The following is a 19,620-nucleotide window of genomic DNA, read 5'->3' as shown; positions in this document are numbered from 1 at the left end:
GGCTATCAACGCTTGCAGGAGAACGGTTCCTGCACACGTTGTTAGATGTGAAAGGAGCCTAAAGCAAAGTCTGATTTTTGTGAAATATGGAATACACAATGAAATGTGTCAGCTTCAAATTATTTTGGAGACAACTGTGGCTTCTCGTTTTTCATGGAGGAGTACCAACAAATTTGGCCATGACAGTATCGCTTGTTTAATTTACATGCAACTGATTTTTAATCATATAAAATATATAAAAAAGAAATGCTGAATGATACTTACATTGTATAATCAATCATTTGAGCTTTTCTGATATAACTGCAGGAAATAGCAAACTGAGATGGACTTATTTTAAACAGCTCACTCCTTAAACAATGTCCCTGAAAAGAGAATGTTGTTCTTGATATATTTTTATCACAATAAAGAATTGTATTAAAAAATAATCTATAACTCCAACAACATGCATACTGGAAAGTGTTTCATTACATTGGGCAGCTCTCTATCTGTGGCTGTGCCCCGTGCTTCTCCCCCGCCCTTTACACACAGTCTCTCGTTGCAGCATCGTGACCTATAGCTCACAAAAATGAAAGTGGGTCATTGCGGCCCACAGGAGCGGCGGGGAGCGGTGGTTTTTGCAGGTTGCAGAGGGTAGATACAGGACTCAGGCTGCCAGGTTTGTCAGAAGAGAGTAATTCTAATATTACTGGAGAGGTAGTGCAAGGGCCAGTCAACCAAACATGGACTAATTCAATAGAACAGGTGGGAAAACAGTGTTAAACATCACCCTGATTTCCATGGTGTGCTAGAGATAATCTTACATTTTCTGTTGCATATTCATCTAATTTTTATACTTTCGCCCACTACTTTAGTCACCTCATCAATATCTTTCATGCATCTCCTGGTAGAGAATATGGCTGCCCCTTTAGTAATAAGGTTTCATGCCCTGTCTCTCAGAAAAAACCCAGAGGAATATTGAATTCTCTCTATACCACAGACTGAGCTGGGCTATTAGGCAGCCACATAGTAACCCATGCCTTTTGCAAGCTTGCCCCACCTTAAATTTCTATTTAGGCCACTTCTCCAAAATGTAAGGGCCTGATGCAATTCCCCAAATGGCCAGCACTAAGTGCTGGGGACTGTTTAACTTATATTATATTTATCTCTTCCTTCTACATTGGTAGGTGGTCAAATATGACCCCCTTACAAAATTAATTGGGATGGATCCATGCCTGAAAATATTGCTATTAATATAGCATGATCCAACCAAAAAGAATTGGTGTTAATGTTTTTTTTCTAAGATAATCCAAACTAGCATACACCTGAGATGGATGAGAATGATTTACCTAATATCGAAAACCATTGTTGTGGAATATCAAAATGTAATTTTGCCTTCTCAAAACAGAAGGTATTTGCATTAACTAAGTTTTAAAGTGGTATTGTCACCATAAAAATCTAATTTCAACAGCAACTGTTCTGAGTGTATTAAAGGACTTCCGAGGCCAAATGTTAAAAAAAAAAAGTTAGATACCTGCATAACTTTGGAGGACACGGGGGACGCCGTCTGTGCCCTCTGTGCCGTTCTGAAGGGTCCCCACCACTCATAGCCCCCCGAAAGGCTCACGACCCCACGGCCAGGGTTGGGCTCTCCTGCCTGCATAAAGATGGCCGCTGGCGCTGGCCGCGGCTGCGGACTCTGCATAGCCGCTAGTGCGGCTGCGCAGCTCTAGAGCCAACCCCTCGATCCACGCAACAGGCTGTTTCCAGTAGCGTGGATCGGGGGGGTTGGCACTAGAGTTGCGCAGCCGCACTAACGGCTATGCGGAGTGTGCAGCCGCGGCCAGCGCCGGTGGCCATCTTTATGCTGGCAGGAGAGCCCAACCCTGGCCGTGGGGTCATGACCCGTTCGGGGGGGGGGGGGCTATGAGCGGCGGGGACCCGGCGGAACAGCAGTCCTCCAAAGTTATGCAGGTATCTAACTTTTTTATTTTTTTGGGGAACATTTGGCCTCGGAAGTCCTTTAAGTGATAAAGATGCTAATCCTGCATTCAAAACTTGCAAAACTTTTTCTGCTGTTATGATTTGGAGTTATCACATACTTTAGGAGCACTGGCCCTTTAGTAGTCAGTGCCAAACAGTTGAATGCGGGGAGTTCTTTTTATCTATAATATATTCCCAGGGCCGGTTTAAGCAACAATGGGGCCCCAGGGCAAAATAAACCTGGGGCCCCCCCCCCAACATATACCCCGGAACAAAATCGGCATTAGGGGACCTTTTTTGCAGCTGGTATAGTCAGGGTGTGAAGTCCCAATCGGTCAGAGCTCCACATTCTGGTTAACCCAGACTGCATGGGGGACAAGGGGTTAAAAAGTTTCAGGAGGGGGGACCCCACATAATTTTTTTTTTAAATTTCCCACACTCTAAACATAAAAAAAAATTGGGAAAATAGGAAAAAATACCAGGGATCTTCATACAGCCATATTGCGGCTGTATAGCGATGCCTGGCCAAAGCGCTGCGGCTGCGTATGGACCCCCTGGAAACCCTGTCAGGAAATGTATTGCGCTTTCGTTTGATGCATGTAAAATTACACTACCGGTAGGCTTGCTACTAAAAGTTATATTTACCGCATTTAAAACTATACTTTTTTCCTTCTAAACTTTAAAATTCGATTTTCTCAAAAACTGTAAGGTATTTTTGAAAAATTGTTTTTTCCTCTTATTCCTAATGATCTCCTTAACATATCCTGCAAATTTAGGGTTTTTAGCATTTAAGGTGGATTTGCTATTAACCATTAAAGTCGGCAGGTTTTTAAATGTGTTTTTTTTTCCTTTGAAACTTTAAAATTGATTTTCTCAAAAACTATAAGGCCGATTTGAAAAAAAATGTTTTCCTCTTGTAGCCACTGGGGGCCCCTACAAGCTCTGGGGCCCTGGGGCAGCTGCCTACTTTGCCTTAATGGTAGCGCCGGCCCTGTATCTTCCTCCTCTTCCATGTATTTCCCTGCCTAGCTGTTTATCAGAAACACCCCCTGATCACTTGTTTACAAGCAAGGCTGAGGTGACTCAGCAATTGGAGGAGTAAATAAAAAAAAGACAGTGCAGTTCCTAGTATACACCAGTGGGAGTGTCTGAAGACTCTGGGAAGAGGGCAGCTAATCAATACACAATGAGCAAGAGAAAAGGGGGGGGGATAAGAGTCAGGGAGGATATGATGTCAGCATTAACTTGGCAAAATGGCCACTGCCTAGAATAGGATTATCTGCTTTTCCTTTATAAAATTCACAGGAATCATTACGTGGATAGCGCTGTACATCTGTTATGTAAGTAGTAGTCAGTGCTGCTCGTAATGGAAAAATCTACGCTTACGGATCATTACGCGTAATTTTACGCTATTACGCATTACGCAATTACGGTTACGGCATAGGAAATTATCTACGGTACATCACCGTAATTACGCGTAAACTTACGCAATTACGCGTAAGGATACCGTAATGAAGGCGCTTACACTACGATGTGTACCCATTAATGCGTATTTTTTGACGCATGCGGACGATATGTACGCAATAGCCGTCAATGTGACAGTTATTGCGTACATATCATTCGTATGCGTCAAAACGTACGCATATACTGAAGGGCGGGATAAGATACTATTGGTTGCTTAGGATGTTGACTGATTGGCTACTCTTAGAAAATGGGAGATTTTACATTAGTAATTACGCGTAAAATTACGCGTAAGTGTTCGTAAAATTACGCATGCCTATCAATTACGGTAGACAGTGTAATTACGATACTACTTACGGTCTTACGCGTAAATAATTACGCTTAAGACCGTAAGTTACGCGTAACGCTTACGCGTAAATTTACATTGAATTACGATGCGTAATTACGCTCATGCGTAATTTCGGCCCAGCACTGGTAGTAGTAGTATTTATCTACTTATATATGTGTTTTTTACTTCTAGGTTAGCATGGGTGTCACTTGTTCTTTAAAGAGTAACTGTGATGAAAATAACATTATGAATAAAATTACAAATTATTTACTATACAGTATTTATTTATAGATTATTTAGTCAGTGTTTTCCCATTGTAAAATCTTTCCTCTCCCTGATTTATACTAGTGACATCTTTAGTTCTTTGTACAGCAGAAGGGAATGCAGCGCTTCCAACCAAAGGCTGCACCTGATTTGACTACCTGCACAAGTGGGCAGAGCTTGAATAACGGGCAGATTACACACCTTGGATTCAAAAACAGGTACAGTAAAAAGAAGGCGTTAGCTTAAGCATAAATTGTGCACAAATTATCCCTAAAAGAATCTCCCACGACGATGACGTGCCCCCATGGGAGAGACCTAACCACAAGTCTAACCACTAGTGCACAATTTATGCTGAAGCTAATGCCCTCCTTTTACTGTACCTGTTTTTTTATGCAAATACCCTAGATAAAATACAAGTAGTACAGTTCCACCCCAGAATTATAAACTATATGCAAACGTCCAAATAAAGAGAACACAGGGTTCTTAAGGAACAATTTCACTGTTTATTCTTCAAATCACAATTCTTCGAGGTTGCAGATACAAGGTGTAGACATAATTCAGAGATCCAATTCACAAAAAGACTGCCTGACACGTGTTTCATGGCCAAAAGCAGCTTCCTCAGAGGCATACAGTATACATGAACATTGGGTGCAGGTCATAGAATAAATGTCAAACCAAAATCTGTGATAAGTTGTAGAGCGAGCAATCAATGCCGAATCCATGCTAGAACAGCTGCAGAGTGGAGATAGCCGAATCCGCTATCTCCACTCTGCAGCTGTTCTAGCACGGATTCGGCTATCTCCACTATGCATCTGTTCTAGTGCGGATTCGGCACTAGCTGTGGTACAGTATGCTTCTCTTGCTAGTATTATTAGCCTTCTATTGCTGGCCACTCAGGGTGGTATTGTTTAGCATCCTTACATCACCCACTGTAGCACTCATGATGTTGTTTTTGAAAGGTTACTATACTGCCTATAATGCATAGTACCCTGTTTCACAGTGTCAGTTTTAAAGTGCTATATACACTGCACAGCACTCTTAGTAAAAAAAAAAAAATACATTTGTAACCTGAAGAACACACTTACTTTTCTGTTGTTGTATTTGAGAACTGTGTAGAGTTTATCTGCTGCATCAGACCTAGGTGTTGCTATGACCACTGCAGGAATGAAGCAAGCACCTCCTCCTTTTGACCCCCTTTTTGCGAAGACACAATCTCCAACCTGATACAATAAAAGTGTATTATATAAACATGTACTTATCTTCAGTATTACATACTGTAAAGCTATATACTACATTAAAAAAGTGTGAGCTTAGGAATGACACTTCACCTAGAAAATGCTCCATGACACAATATTTAGAAGAAATATTTCTTGTCATTCTGCTACATGAAGCACAGCTTGTGAAACCTGTTCCTGCCCACAGATTTCTTACTTCTACCAACCTATAGGTTTATGTAAAAACTTGTGACTTGCTGGGAGCACACTAGGCAATGCCAAAAACCATGAGTTTTCTGCACTGTGCGGTTCTGCTTTTTACGTTGTATTTTTGTATGCATTTGCAATAGTGTTTTGTGTTCTTCAAGGTTACCCCATTTTCAATGGAGTAAAATACAGTATCACATTTAATTTTAAAAAATGTACCAAAAACTCATGTAAATATGCAGTCCTCTGCATTGAAATATGTTATGTGGGTTTTACATGCATTTTTGAGGAATATGCAGCAAGTTGTGCATTTCAAATATATAAGTTTTCCATGTTGCCAATAAACTTTCATTATGAGCAAAAATGTTTGTGCTTTCTGCAATGCTAGCGATTCTGCCTAGCGTATGCCTAGATTTACTCTCTTCTGTGCAGACTTTAGAGTTAAAATATGACCTCTTGAATTAAAAATTAAAAACAACCTTGAACTTGATGGGCGTATGTCTTTTTTCAACCAAAGTAACTATGTAATAAGACTGCACGGAAGTGCCACACAACACTGGTACTACACATACAATTAATTATCTCATGAATTTTTATTTTCAGTTCAGCTTTGCTTTAAATACAATAAAATAATCTTGCCTTTAAGGTTGGCCAGGGTAGGGCTCCGCCTGTTTGTATTATGAACCGGATTGGAACAATCTGATTTTCTCCATCCAAGAAATCCACAAGAGCGCACTTGGAGTTCATACTTCTCAGCACTGTTCCTGTTTTGATCAAACATGTTGATATAAGAAAATTAAGCAAAACAATAATTAATAACTGATTGCAATAATGTGGAAATGGTAATTAAAATGTCCTTTCCTTCATTTAGATTTAACAGCTAAATGTATGTTTATAGAGTGTACCGCACAATTATTTTAAGGTATGGACTTATTCCATGATTATTAACCCAATTAGAATTATACTTCAGACAAACCATACTTAAAGGGTACCTGAACTGACAGGTGACATGATGAGTACAGTCTCAAGCCAACATAGAACTAGGCTGTGTTTATATTTTTCTTTATCTCACTGTGAGGGTTAAAATTAGAGGGCTCTGAATGACAGTTTCTGTACAGTGGACGGTAGTGTAACTCTCACTGATAACTAATTACAGGCTATAAAACATTTGCATGGCACAAAGACAATTCTGAGTGAAATAAGTAGATAAAAGGGTCAAAAGTTCAAGATGAGATTTGTAAAACATATAAAAAAGGGTCATCATTCACCTGAGACAATAAAAACTTTAATTATATGTTTTTAGCTTTCCAACACAAATAAAACCATGGAATTCCAAGAAAATCCTATTTAAGTGTAAGACTTAACATAAAATAGTTTATCTCATCATGGGCTTGTTTTGACTTCAGGTTTATTTTAAAACATTTTTATGTATGTTACATTATATGTACAAATTCAGAATTCAGAGCTTACAAAAAATAACAAACACATACTGTAATGTCCAGACATTCTGAAATATGGCTGAGAAAAATACTCTTTTTGTTGATGTACTAATAATTAGTTTTAATTCATTTAAAATGATTTAAAAAATTACAAATATGAACGTGTTCAGTTATTGGATTAATGAGTTTTTCTACGCAGAGAAAATGTGGTCGTGTAAAGCAGGCATTATTAATCCTATTGGGACATTCCAGTGAGACATGAAAAATGCACTCTGGGAACACATCTCAGACACAGCACTGCATCATATAACAAGAGGTTACAGCCCCTGCAATGCTCTGAATAGCCTACAGAACCTGAACTCAATAGAATATTTAACTTGGAAATCTAAGGGCAGTTTCAGACAGCTAAAATGTTTTCCTGGATGGCATTTACAGCCGGGAGATTGATTTTACCTCTTGCTGTTACAGAATTTCAGGTTGCATTTCCATGCAATGCAAAGCCAGGTGAAATGGTGCTTTGATGAAGCCCAATGGATTTATTTAACATTACATTCATTAGTTAGAGACCACAGAGCAAAAATGTCAATAGGATCTCATTCTTCCATTTATCTCTATTACATTCATGCTGCTGGACTTCAGCACCTGCACTGTGTAGTTGAAGTAGTAAGAAGTGTCTACTCTTTTACAAGAGGCAATGCTGTACTTTTCACTGCCTCACTAGCTGGCTGAAAGGAGCTATAATAAAGGCAGAGATCTGTAACAGTTCATAGATCCAAAACTGTGTTCAGTATGGTGGGACTTGTGATGCAACTGACATTATTCTCTGTTGGTTCTGATATCACCAGCCCTACCTCCCTGCACACTCATCCAGACACTCTATGCCAGAAGGAGCCTCTGAATACTTTGTAGCTGCTGTAGGCCTGCTGTATCACTACGAGAGAGGTAGTGTTATTAGTGGGACGTAATGAGAGTTAGTGTTACTACAAAAAAAATGTTGTTCTGGACAAACTGGAATAGGGTTAGACCCTGTGTCAGATTTGTATTGTTTCTCTTTTCCCATAGAGTAGTCCATCCTGAGACAACACGAAGTAAGACAAAATCTCCCCACAATGATGGGACATTCCACTTTGATAAGATTTGCAAACATGCCCACTAAACGCAGCTTTATTGTACCCAACAATGGCTGGAATTTTGAAATTTTCACCTTTATTAATTGTAACACCCCAAGACTGGTATATGTGGCAAAATGTGAATGTACTCGACTACTATATGTTGTAAAAACCACACGGCCATTGAAACAAAGAGTTCTCAAGCACTTGGGGTGCATAAAGCACAAAAGAGATACCTTGATTGCCCCACACATGAATAATATAGACACCAACAGAAGTGTCAAGATCGAAGTTTGGGGCATACAGCAGTGGAAGAATGGCATCAGGGGTGGGAACCTAGACATAAAACTTACACTTACACAAATCCAAATGGATATTCAGACTGGATGAAAGAAGGCCCGATGAAAGAAGGACTTGGTCTCCTGAAACACGTTGCAATATATTTTAATAAACCTTAATCAACACTATACGGCAGCCGCCGTTTCTTCTTTCCTGCATGCATTGCTGCATTACAATTAGACCACCACTCCAACTGCCTGTGAACTGCCTGTGCAAGACTCATGGAGCAGCGTGGAGCTTTGCTTTTAGATCCCTCACTCCTGGAGCTGATGCTTTGAAATCCACCACAATCTGTTTGTGCAACCGCATATAGTGGACTCGCACACAGACAGGGTGTACAACCTTAGAGCCGCTTGCTGCCTGCCAACAACCATTCGAGTGAAGGAGGAATCCAGCTGCCTTTGTGCCTAATCCCTGGCTAGAGGGATAGAAGCCTGCACGCTGGCTACTCCTGTACAGGTTCGCCAGCAACTTCTAGAGGTGAGATTATTCTGAATTCACCCAATCTACTGCTGTACTGTTCCCCTGAGTGCGCTCTGTCTCTTCTTGTCTCAAATACAGGTCTGTGCAGAGAGTCATCTGTTATCAGCTGCTGGGAGAATCAGCCAGAATCAGCCACATCTACACCATATGATTCTTTGTCCGATTCGATTCAATTTGATTTGATTCAATCCAACCTGTCCAATTCATGATTCGATTCAATTCGATTCAAATGGAATCGAATCATGAATCAGACATGTCAGATTGAATCAAATCGAATCAATGAATCGAATCAAATTGAATAGAATCGGACAAAGAATTCTATGGTGTAGATGGGGCTTATTCTCCCAGCAGCTGATAACAGATGACTCTCTGCACAGACTGACTCTCTGCACAGACTGGGAGTCTGGTTGCTGGCCAACAATGTAAACACATATGGAGCCATTATTATAACAGCTGTAACTGCGATTCCTGCCAGCAATGGATTACACCACTGAAAACTAGGTAGGCAGGAGTTCTGTTTGTGAAATGAAAGTAAAAAAAAAACACCCCTAATTAGCCTCCCAGTTCGTCATCCGTCAGTGTTTACATACACTGAGGATTACATGTTGCTTTGATGAAACCATTCATTTTTAAAAAAAAACTTTTTACACTATTTTAGAAGGATGGTTAATAGTTTATGCATAAACCACTGTTTATTTTTTTCCTCATTCGCGAAAGAGGTCCTTTAAGAACAGTCTGTACGACCATGCAAATCAATCCTTTATACCCTGTGACAATTATGCATCTTTATTTGCTGGTGCATAGAACAAATACAGCCTTTATGCCCAATTCTAGGATTTTTCGGAAATCCCAAACCAAGCAGGAATCTGTGCTATCCATACACCACCCCCTGTAGAACATTCTACAGGGACTATGGGAGTACATGACGTTTTCGTGTGGGCAATTCTTTTAAAGGTCAAGAGTGGTTGGAGGGGATGAGCAATAAAAAATGGCTCTCATTTCATGGCCATCACTTTTATGCGTACAGAGCTCTACATTTATTATGCATGAGTTGTGATAAAACCAATTCCTGTATGCTGCAATTTTGGTCTTTAGAACTAAATGTTCCATTCAAAAGAACCCTATATGGTTCTTGAAAATCCCAACACAATACATCATGACAACATGGATTCATGCATTTGGTTTCCAGCACATCTGGTTTCAGTGTTCAGGAATTGGACTGCTGCGACCTGTAGTACCTGGATAATAAAAGCCATCAATCTCAGACCTGGCAATGACTTTTTGACTTCTCAGGGCATCAAGTCGTTTTCTTTCTGGCTTCTTTTCAGGCATTTGCTTTTCAGGCTCTTCCTTTTTGGTCTGTACAGGCATAAACATTAGTTCAGAAGACATTGTCATTGATGTCACCATCTGCACAAATTAATTTTATCCACTTAGACAATATTTTAAGAAAGTGACAAAAAATCTTGCCCTGTACCTAAGGACAAATGGAGATATTGTGAGTAAAAATAAATATGTATACCTGTTTGGGCCATTCTACCACATTGTAAAGTCAACACTAGTCAAGTACAATTGTACACAATAAAAACATTGAGTTAAAAGGAAATGCTGTTAAAAAAAAACCATTCATGTGCAGTATGTGTGAAAGTCCAATAAAATGTAGCAAGCTATAAAAAAGATGAAATACAACAGTCTGTGCTATATTACATTAGTCACATAGGCGATGAAAAATAATATGTTGAACTAAAATAACACATTATCCTGACAGCCATTGATTACAGGAAAGTATACTATAGTGTCAAGTTAGATAAGCATCGGTATGAAAATATAATATACAGTATATTAGTGTGGGATTTCACCAATGTAAAATTATTTTCCACAGTATTCCGGATAATGGCACAGGCACATTGCAGGATAATATAACTATATACCAAATCAAATAATAGGTCAGTAAACAGTAAACATGGACATAGGAGCTCTTAGGAGATTGCTTTTTCCTTACTTAGAAAATCATAGGGTTAATAACTTTGGCTACCTAGCAGAGCAGGATCATCCACCAGGCAATCTAGGCCAGTGTTTGGGGATTAGTGGGTGTTAAGGGGCCCACCTACCTCCTTCTCTGACCTCTCTTCACTGCAGCTTACCAAAAGGACCACAAGGGGGTTCTTTAATCTAGTCCTTTGCCCAGGTCCCCATTACATCTTAATCTATCTCTGCTACCTAGTAGTGAGTCATGGTTCTTAGGCCTCCACTTTCATATCAAGCCCATAGTTTCCTTGATGCTAGAAATTAACCTGCAATCCCCTTTTCCATTGCCCAGAGATGTTTAACCTCCCTGGCTTTCAATTAAAACCGCCAGGGGGCAGCACAGCAGTTTTTTTTATGTTCTTTTATTTTTAAATTACGTAGCTAGCCTAGCGCTAGCTACATGACAGCTGCTGGGCAGCGGCATCCCCCCACACCCTCCGATCGCCTCAGGCGATTAGGCCCGTCAGGAAATCCCGTTCTGAATGGGATTTCCATTAGGGCTTCCCCCGTCACCGACGTCATGGGCGTTGTGACGTCAGAGGGAGTCCCGATCCACCCCTCAGCGCTGCCTGGCACTTATTGGCCAGGCTGCTCAGGGGTCTGGGGGGGACATACCCTTTAACGCAGCGAGCGGCGGCGAATAGGTGGGGAGCGGTGGCGATCGAGTCATGCACGCAAAGTGTTAGCTGCATGCAACAAAATTTTTTTTTACGAAAATCGACCCAGTGGGGCCTGAGCAATCCTCCTGCGCGGCATAGCCCGAGCTCAGATTGGGCTTACCGCCAGGAAGGTTAAATAAGTGGGCTGCTGAATAATGATTTTTAAGGATAGTGTGAACTTAGTAGGAACCAATCTCTTGCTAGAATGAAAATGAAAGAATATGGCTAGCTAATATGGTAGCCCCTACATTTTATCCAGTTCTGAAAGAAAGTCTGATCGGTGTCATTAAACAATGTCATTTATCAGCAGAAACTCTGCATTTTCACAAAGGGTGAGGTGCACAAAGAGTCACAGAGAACATAGAGCTTGGCTGCCATTTATCATATAGACAGATTCTGAAGGAATGACCTTGAAGTACACTTGTAGGAATGACAAAAGTCATTGTCATCTGTGCAGGAAACAAAGGAACCTATTTATATATGGCACAGCAGCACAAATCATTTTCTCTCAATGCTGAAGGAAACATTGTAAAGGGGAAAATAAGGTTTTTGAAAGATAGATAGCAAGCAAATTTAAAGATTTTTCAGCTTTGAATATTTGAATATTTTGAATTTAGAGAATACTTTTTGACAGACCTGTTACCTACTGGTGGGGATAATCAAATACGGCCATTTTGTTTGTGAAAATATATAGGTAAAAGAAAAGGCATTTTCTCACGGATCAAAATGCAAAAATATACAGTAGAGCCATCAGAAAAGACACTTTTTTTCACAAATGAGGATACTTGTGAAAATCTACAGGCATGAGAAAATGCATTTTCACCAAATGCGTTGAAGTCAATAGGTATGAGAAAACACATTTTTTAGAAAGTCCTTATCTTGCAAAAATTCATTATATTTTCACGAAAATGCGAACTTCAATGCAAAAATGACTTTGGTGAAAATCCAAGCTTATCCCCCTACTATACCTACCAGTAGATTGTTTTAACAACTTTAGTTAAAGGACATCTCAGGTGAAAATAAACGGATGAGAAAAACAATTGTATCTATCCTCAGTCTCCACAGTTTTATTTTTTATTTAAATCTAGTTTTTAAGTTTTGACTTCAAGTTTCATTGTCTGTTCAATGACGCCTTCTTTGAAGTATGACAGAGCTCAAATCAATGAATTATTGACCCTTTGTATCTCTTTACTGCTCTCAGAAGCCATTTACTGACAGGAAAGTGTTTTATGGTTGTAATTACTTATCAGTGAGGGTTATGCTATAGTATGACCCAGTCCGACCCGGTCTTTACTTGGACAGAAACTGTCACTTCTATACCTGATGTATAACTTTTTCAGGCAGAGAAAGAAAAAAACGACCACAGCCTAGTCATTTGTGTGCTTGGCACTGTATATACACGTCTATCTCATCATGTCAAATGTCACCTCGGTTGTCCTTTAACTTATCACATATTACGCTATTATAACTGAAAGTGGTTTTACAATTACCGGCAGTTACATTTTAATAGCTGAACACAAAATGCTTTGCTGCAATCTTACAGGATGGTATGGATCCAATGGTAAAACAACTATGGATGCAGACCTCAATGGGTACCCTGTAAGGCTGCGTTCCAACTTTTTTTAGTCCATTCTCCATCTTCACAACCACTACACCCATGTTTTAAGATAACTGTTTCTTATATAGAAAGATTTCAACTCATATTTATGTATGTTACACTATGTAACAATAGCACAAGAAAAAAAATGAAAAAAAGTGAATTTCAAATGTTACAGTTGTCACTGGGGACAACTTTTCCCCTGCTCTGGTAACAGCTGCTATAGGTGGATATCCCCTTCTTTTAGGGAGATTTCTTTTAACTTCCAGCTGTGTGTCTAGGCCAGAAATGAGGGGAATTGTCCCCCTCTGGCATACAGACAGTAGTAAACAATCTGACGGAAATTAGAATCTCAGCCCACTGACATTACATGTGAATTCTGTGACCTTGTATACATAATAACTGAGGCTGTACTGAAACACTGTGCGCGCGCGCGCACACACACACACACACACACACACACACACACACACACACACACACACACACAGTTATTGCAGTAAAGCATGAAGCTTCTCACACAACCTTATAGCATTCCTTTCAGTTGGTGTTTATGTTTCCTTTCATAGAGTTTATATATAAATCTGCTACTAAAATATCACTACTAAAATCTCTCACTCTCTCATCGTTACCTTTACTCTTTACTTGACTGTAACCCTAAGCTATGATGTTTCTATTGAACATTTCGTGTATATATGCAACTTGCACTGTAAATGTTGCCTTGTTTGAAATTTTAATAAACTCTAATTGTTAAAAAAAAATCTCTCACTTTCAAGTGAAAGCCCTCTCACTGACACTGGTTCTGCCCACAAGAATTCTTAGTATGGGCACAGTAACAACCTTGAATTGGGAAAGGTACCTTTTCTGGCTTTAAACAGAAATTCAGAACAAACCGTTTGAGGTGTTCTGTCTAATATAAAAACCTGCAGGACAGGAGGGCAGTTGCCAGATTCAGCCATTTTTTTGCACTGTTTGTTTGACAGCCTTATGTTTACTGTCCCAGAAAACACCTCCTGCCAACACATTCTGGACAAAAGATTAATTAATTTTAAAACATCGTCCATTTTTTATTGTTTCTTCCTAGATAAGCAAGCATTTGAAACATCTTTCATCAACATTCTCCTTCTCTTTCACATTCCGTTCAGTTAAATATACATATACATGCATAAGTGGAAAACATTCGAGTGTCCCAGGCACAAAAGCTTGGACCTGCTATCCATCCTCTTAATCAATAGTCATTTAAAAAACAAAACAAAAAAAAACTAGTTAACCTGTAAAAATGTTATTGTAGATTGCATCATTGTTTATGTGATGACATTAATACAGGGATAACATTGATGGAAATCATGCAGGAGGCACCCTTTCGACTCAGGCAGCTGATTTACAATCCTTGCAGCTAGGGAAAAGCAGTTCTGCTATCACCATTACCTGGAAAAGCTTTGATCATCTACATTCCACCTATTGCTCTTGAATATCTCACAGCACATTTACCATCATAGGATTATATTTTACTGAGACTTGTTTTCTTTGTTTCTTTAAAAAAATGCCAAGCTCGTTTTATTTGTGTTTTTTTTTCTACCAGTTACAGTAAAGTAAATCTCTTACCTGCGCCTTCATATTATTCTTGCTAGCTTCCTGCAGATCTGTCGCTTGTTGAAAATATGTTTTCCCAGCTACTATTTCATCTTCAAGCAACATAACGTCTTCAGAGGAGACAGGCCACCCAAGTCTGTCTAAAGCCTGCAGCAGAGCTTCTTTATTTTCCAAGTATGAAACTGGCACATCACTATCGAACCTAGCAGAAAGATTCCAACACATATTTCTTGCATTAATACCATGCAGGAGGGTACCTAGTTTCCAGGTGCTCTGTGACAATGTACTGTAAATAAACAAATACCATAAAATGCCCCTGAATGGCTGGGTAAAGCTAGTTTGTTCAGAGGGGTTTCCATTGCAGGCCTCACATGTTTAGCTAGATCAAATAGGAAACTTCAGTGAAAGATTCAGAGGGCGTTTTCCAGAGTCACTTCAATGTTCTCTACAGCCAGAAAATTTGGCTGGGGATTCTCATGTGGCTAATGAATTGGCTAATGTGAATACTTCTCATTGTTCAGATCTATAGACCAATGGAAAGACCTAGTGGAGCATGCGAAGATGCTTTTCACTGCTGCACTTTTTCAGTAGTGCAGCAGTGATGATAGTGTGTCATCAATACAATGGTCCTTTGCAAAAGGGGGGAAAGATTTCTGCTTCACTCTTTCAGAGCACCCCCTAAGTAATGGACCATGTGGGCCGGTATTGTTTAGGTGGCAGGGTGCCACACTGACCAGCTCAACTATTCTGGGAATACCAACGGTATCTAAATTACACCGAGTATTCAAAAAAATCAGGAAGTCCCCCATAGCTATGAGTCTCAGCAGGAATGATAATTTAAAGTGTACCTGAGAGGGTGGAAAGGAATAAATTATACATACCTGGGGCTTCCTCCAGGCCCCTTAAGGCTGATCACTCCCTCGACGTCCTTCTGTGCCACCTGAATCCTCCACAATTTGCACCGGAAAATCCTCCAGTCGGTGCAAGCGCAGTCCAGCCGTGCGCGATCCCCCATTGTGCTCCCGTCGTTGGGAGTGTTCTGCGCAGGCACAGAATGCTCCCACCCACAGGAGCTCAACAGGAGCTCGCGTGCGACCATGCTGCCCATGCGCAGTATGCCCGGGATCAAAGGACTTTCCGGGGCAAATTGTGGAGGATCCAGGTGGCACCGAAGGATGGTGAGGGAGTGGTCAGCCTGGAGGGGTTGAAGGAAGCCCTAGGTATGTATATATTTTTTTATTTTACACCATCTCAGGTTTACTTTAAGTCTGGTCTAGACTTTGCCCATATAAAGGGAGTCATAAGGAAGTTGAGATATTTAACCAGTTGTTGATGCTTGTATATCATATATACACCCCTGAAGACTTCACTTCAGGATCAGGTGCATATAAATGCATACTTCTTTTTTTCGCATGTGTGCCCCATCGCCATCCCGAGCAGCAGTGATTGGTGAATAAGAACATATGTTCCCAAAGCCAATCAAAGTGCCTGTGAATGAATGATTAATGAGTAATCATGGCTTCAACCAGAAGCCAGTGATCATTCATTGAAATTAAACTAACACACACACAGGAACCTTCCTCAGATATAGAGGACATACTCCAGATCAGGTGTTTTTGTGGCTACACTTGGTACAAGTGTGAAGATCATAATGGCCACAATTGTTTTATGACTCTTGCCAGATGGGCACCCAGGCCGTGAAGTGCACCAAGAGTAGGAAAGTGAAGGGGTGTGAACATTTGGGGGGCCCTATCAAAGTATTGCTGGGGACTCTATTAGTTGTAGTTATGCCACTGCAAATTATTGTTATACTAGTGACCTAAGCCCATTTAAAAACCTGCCTGTCACGCGCGTGCACCTGTCCGGCCCGCCCCCTGGCCCGTCCTGCATCCTGTCCCAACGGCTGTCAGTGCAGGACATGCGCAGTAGCGCAAAAGCACTCACAGGGACAGGACGCAGGGACACTTGCCTTTTATTAGGTAGGATTGCTATTATTAGACTTGTAGAACTTACGTTTTTTAAAGAGATGCAAAATAAAGCAGCTTTAGGCACAACTAATGCTAAAAAATAGAAATCAAGGTACGTTTTTTTTTTTTTTTTAAATACAGGATATGGAGGCACATGCACACATGCAGCGACACATACATTACAAATGAGATGAAGACTTACTTGTCTCTCTCTTCCTGTGATAAAGCTCTCCACACAATCAGATTTAGACGCCTGGTAAAAGATATAAAATTGGCTTGAGCAAACTGAAACTGATAAGAATAGTAAGCACAACTGATCCTATGATCTTAATTATAATATTATTCTGATCCTAATGAAAAATGAACTACAAATTTGCCTCACTCATTGGGAGACCCTGCAAAAATATATCTAAAGTGGTACATAACACCTAGGAAGGTGGCCTGCTTTGGTAATGCTCAATCCCCTCTGCATCAATTCACTAAGCATTACCACATTCAGTAATGCAGAAAGCAGGAGCTTTTACTGAACATCTTATAAAACAACATTTCAACAAAAGTAAAATTACAGACTAGTGAGGTAAATTACCAACTTGTGCGGTAAATACCTCAAACAGCACATAACTTGCCATTAACTAACAATTAACACTGATAGACAAGGCAGACATTTTTAATAAAATTACCAAACTTGTAATGCGTGTGAGAAAATCTTAGCAAAAATCTTAGAAAAAAAAAAGTGTGAAATTCCAAAAGCTGTATGTTATTGACCTCATTTTTTTCCTGTATAGCCCTTAGTGAATTTACCCCATTGTTAAAGACGATGTGTTTTTCTATGGAGCTGTCCTAAGCTTGATAAGTTTTGAGGAAACATACATCTAACAATTTCTTCCATTATCCTGAAACTTAACACCTTATCATCTTCTTTTCCATTGCTTAACATTTCAGGATGTAGATTCTGTCCTATTTTAATGCTGCTGTAGGTTTTAGGATGTAGAACCTACGTCCTGCATTAAAAACTGCGTCCTGCCCTCGCATGTGAACGTGCGCTTCTCGTGAGAAAGGGGGTATTGGCTACTGTTTGGGATGAAGCTCAATCCTGGGTTAAAGTTCCTCTTTAATATATGTCTGGAGAATATTAGTCTCAGTTATTCGCTTGTAGTGTTTCACATATTGCCCGACTTCTGCTCATCTCAAATTGGAAAACCCCTCACAGACCCTTGCATACTCAACTAAAAAAAACATTTTACATTTTTTAGAACAGCCGATTGTTTTTATCGAAAAATGAGAAAATCGATTCTTTTCATAGTGTGTGGCCACCTTATCAGCAATCAGGTTTATAAGTGAATGTAATTATAGCCCCGGCCCCCGCTATTTTATCTGATGCAGAAGGCGGCCACATTTTCATACTACTACTTTACGGCGCGACCCGACGGAAGTGACGTTTTCGCCTCATACTTAAAGGGATACTGTAGGGGGGTCGGGGGAAAATGAGCTGAACTTACCCGGGGCTTCTAATGGTCCCCCGCAGACATCCTGTGTTGGCGCAGCCACTCACCGATACTCCGGCCCCGCCTCCAGTTCACTTCTGGAATTTCTGACTTTAAAGTCAGAAAACCACTGCGCCTGCGTTGCCGTGTCCTCGCTCCCGCCGATGTCACCAGGAGTGTTTAGCAGAAGCCCAGTATGGTCTGTGTCTGCGCAGTATGCTCCTGGTGCCATCAGCGGGATCGAGGACACGGCAACGCAGGCGGAGTGGTTTTCTGACTTTAAAGTCAGAAATTCCAGAAGTGAACCGGAGGCGGGGCCGGAGCATCGGGGAGTGGCTGCGCCAACACAGGATGTCTGCGGGGGACCATTAGAAGCCCCGGGTAAGTTCAGCTCATTTTACCCCGACCCCCCTACAGTATCCCTTTAATGCAGGGCCAGTTACTGCGTGGATTCTGCAGCAAGGTGCATAGGGCCAGAAGTCATGTTAGTCTATGGCAACGCGTAGATCTTTAAAAAAACCACAGACACGACGTTGCGGCACACATGTTGTGAAGTGTATTTTAACAGTACGATTCCATGCATACCCGAAGCAGGAAGTGACGGCAAGTGCGTGTCACGCGTGTGTTACTTCCTACTTGGCCAGCGGCCAGACAACACTGCAGTGGCGCGTTGTTCCCTGAAGGCCTGTTTTTGGCGGTGCGTTGGGTGTGATGCACCGCATCACTGATGCTGTTTTCCAGTGTGAAACCAGCCTTACTGATATTTTACTATCGGAATTAGCACTGTCCAAAAGTAAAATATTAGTCATCTTACCAATATTATGCGGCTATTTCTGACACACAAATTTCCTTGATGCACATTTTGTATGTAGGCGTGTTCCTTGCCTGTTATGTATTTGTGCAGCATGCTGGAGAAGTGAGCAGAGCTTGCCTGTGCAGCTCCCAGGAATTTTGTAGTCCCAGAATACAGACCAGCAACTTCTTTGATTACCTGCTGTAACAGCACAACTCCAGCATGCTCTGCTTGCACATACTTTCCATGAGGGGAAGATTATGGGGCAATGACTGCCAGGACTGGCACACAAGCATGTTGGGTGAAGGCAGAAGATGCTCCATTGTGTTCTCTGTATGGCAGCAGACAGGGAGAGTATGCCCAGGGGAAAATGTTCTGTTGTGCACTCTGCAGCAACCTAGATTTGGTCAAATCTGCTGGGTATCGAACAGGAGAATCAATAAGTATATGGGAACCTTTACACTTCTTTTTCTCTTATTTTTTAAGCCACCACACACACACACACACAGAGCACGCAGTTGTTAATTTATCAAAGGCTTTTACGTCTTTCTTTAAATGTATTGCTTTTATTTTCTTTGTTATCTCTGCCCTAAAAGACATTTGTATTTATCGTATTTCTATTTTCTTTGATGCCCATCCCTTCCTATCACTCTACCACTCCTTTGTTTTACAGTTTTGTAAGCATTACGTAGGGCT

General features: G+C 40.7%; 1 protein-coding gene across 3 annotated transcripts in view; it reads right to left on the bottom strand.

The window, feature by feature from the left end:
• The window catches only part of VWA3B (von Willebrand factor A domain containing 3B), a 189,178-nt gene that overhangs the window by 70,085 nt on the left and 99,473 nt on the right, over positions 1-19,620 (bottom strand). For all 3 annotated transcript variants that reach the window (XM_068268166.1, XM_068268165.1, XM_068268164.1), the window contains exons 21-26: positions 16,850-16,900; positions 14,693-14,882; positions 10,042-10,162; positions 6,073-6,197; positions 5,098-5,232; positions 265-362 (exon numbers count right to left, since the gene is read on the bottom strand). In XM_068268166.1, coding sequence (XP_068124267.1) covers positions 265-362; positions 5,098-5,232; positions 6,073-6,197; positions 10,042-10,162; positions 14,693-14,882; positions 16,850-16,900 — 720 coding nt within the window. The remainder of the gene's footprint in view (positions 1-264; positions 363-5,097; positions 5,233-6,072; positions 6,198-10,041; positions 10,163-14,692; positions 14,883-16,849; positions 16,901-19,620) is intronic.

Source organism: Hyperolius riggenbachi, chromosome 2, assembly GCF_040937935.1.
Source record: "Hyperolius riggenbachi isolate aHypRig1 chromosome 2, aHypRig1.pri, whole genome shotgun sequence".
Lineage (NCBI taxonomy): Eukaryota > Metazoa > Chordata > Amphibia > Anura > Hyperoliidae > Hyperolius > Hyperolius riggenbachi.
This window is presented reverse-complemented; position numbering and strand designations above follow the sequence as displayed.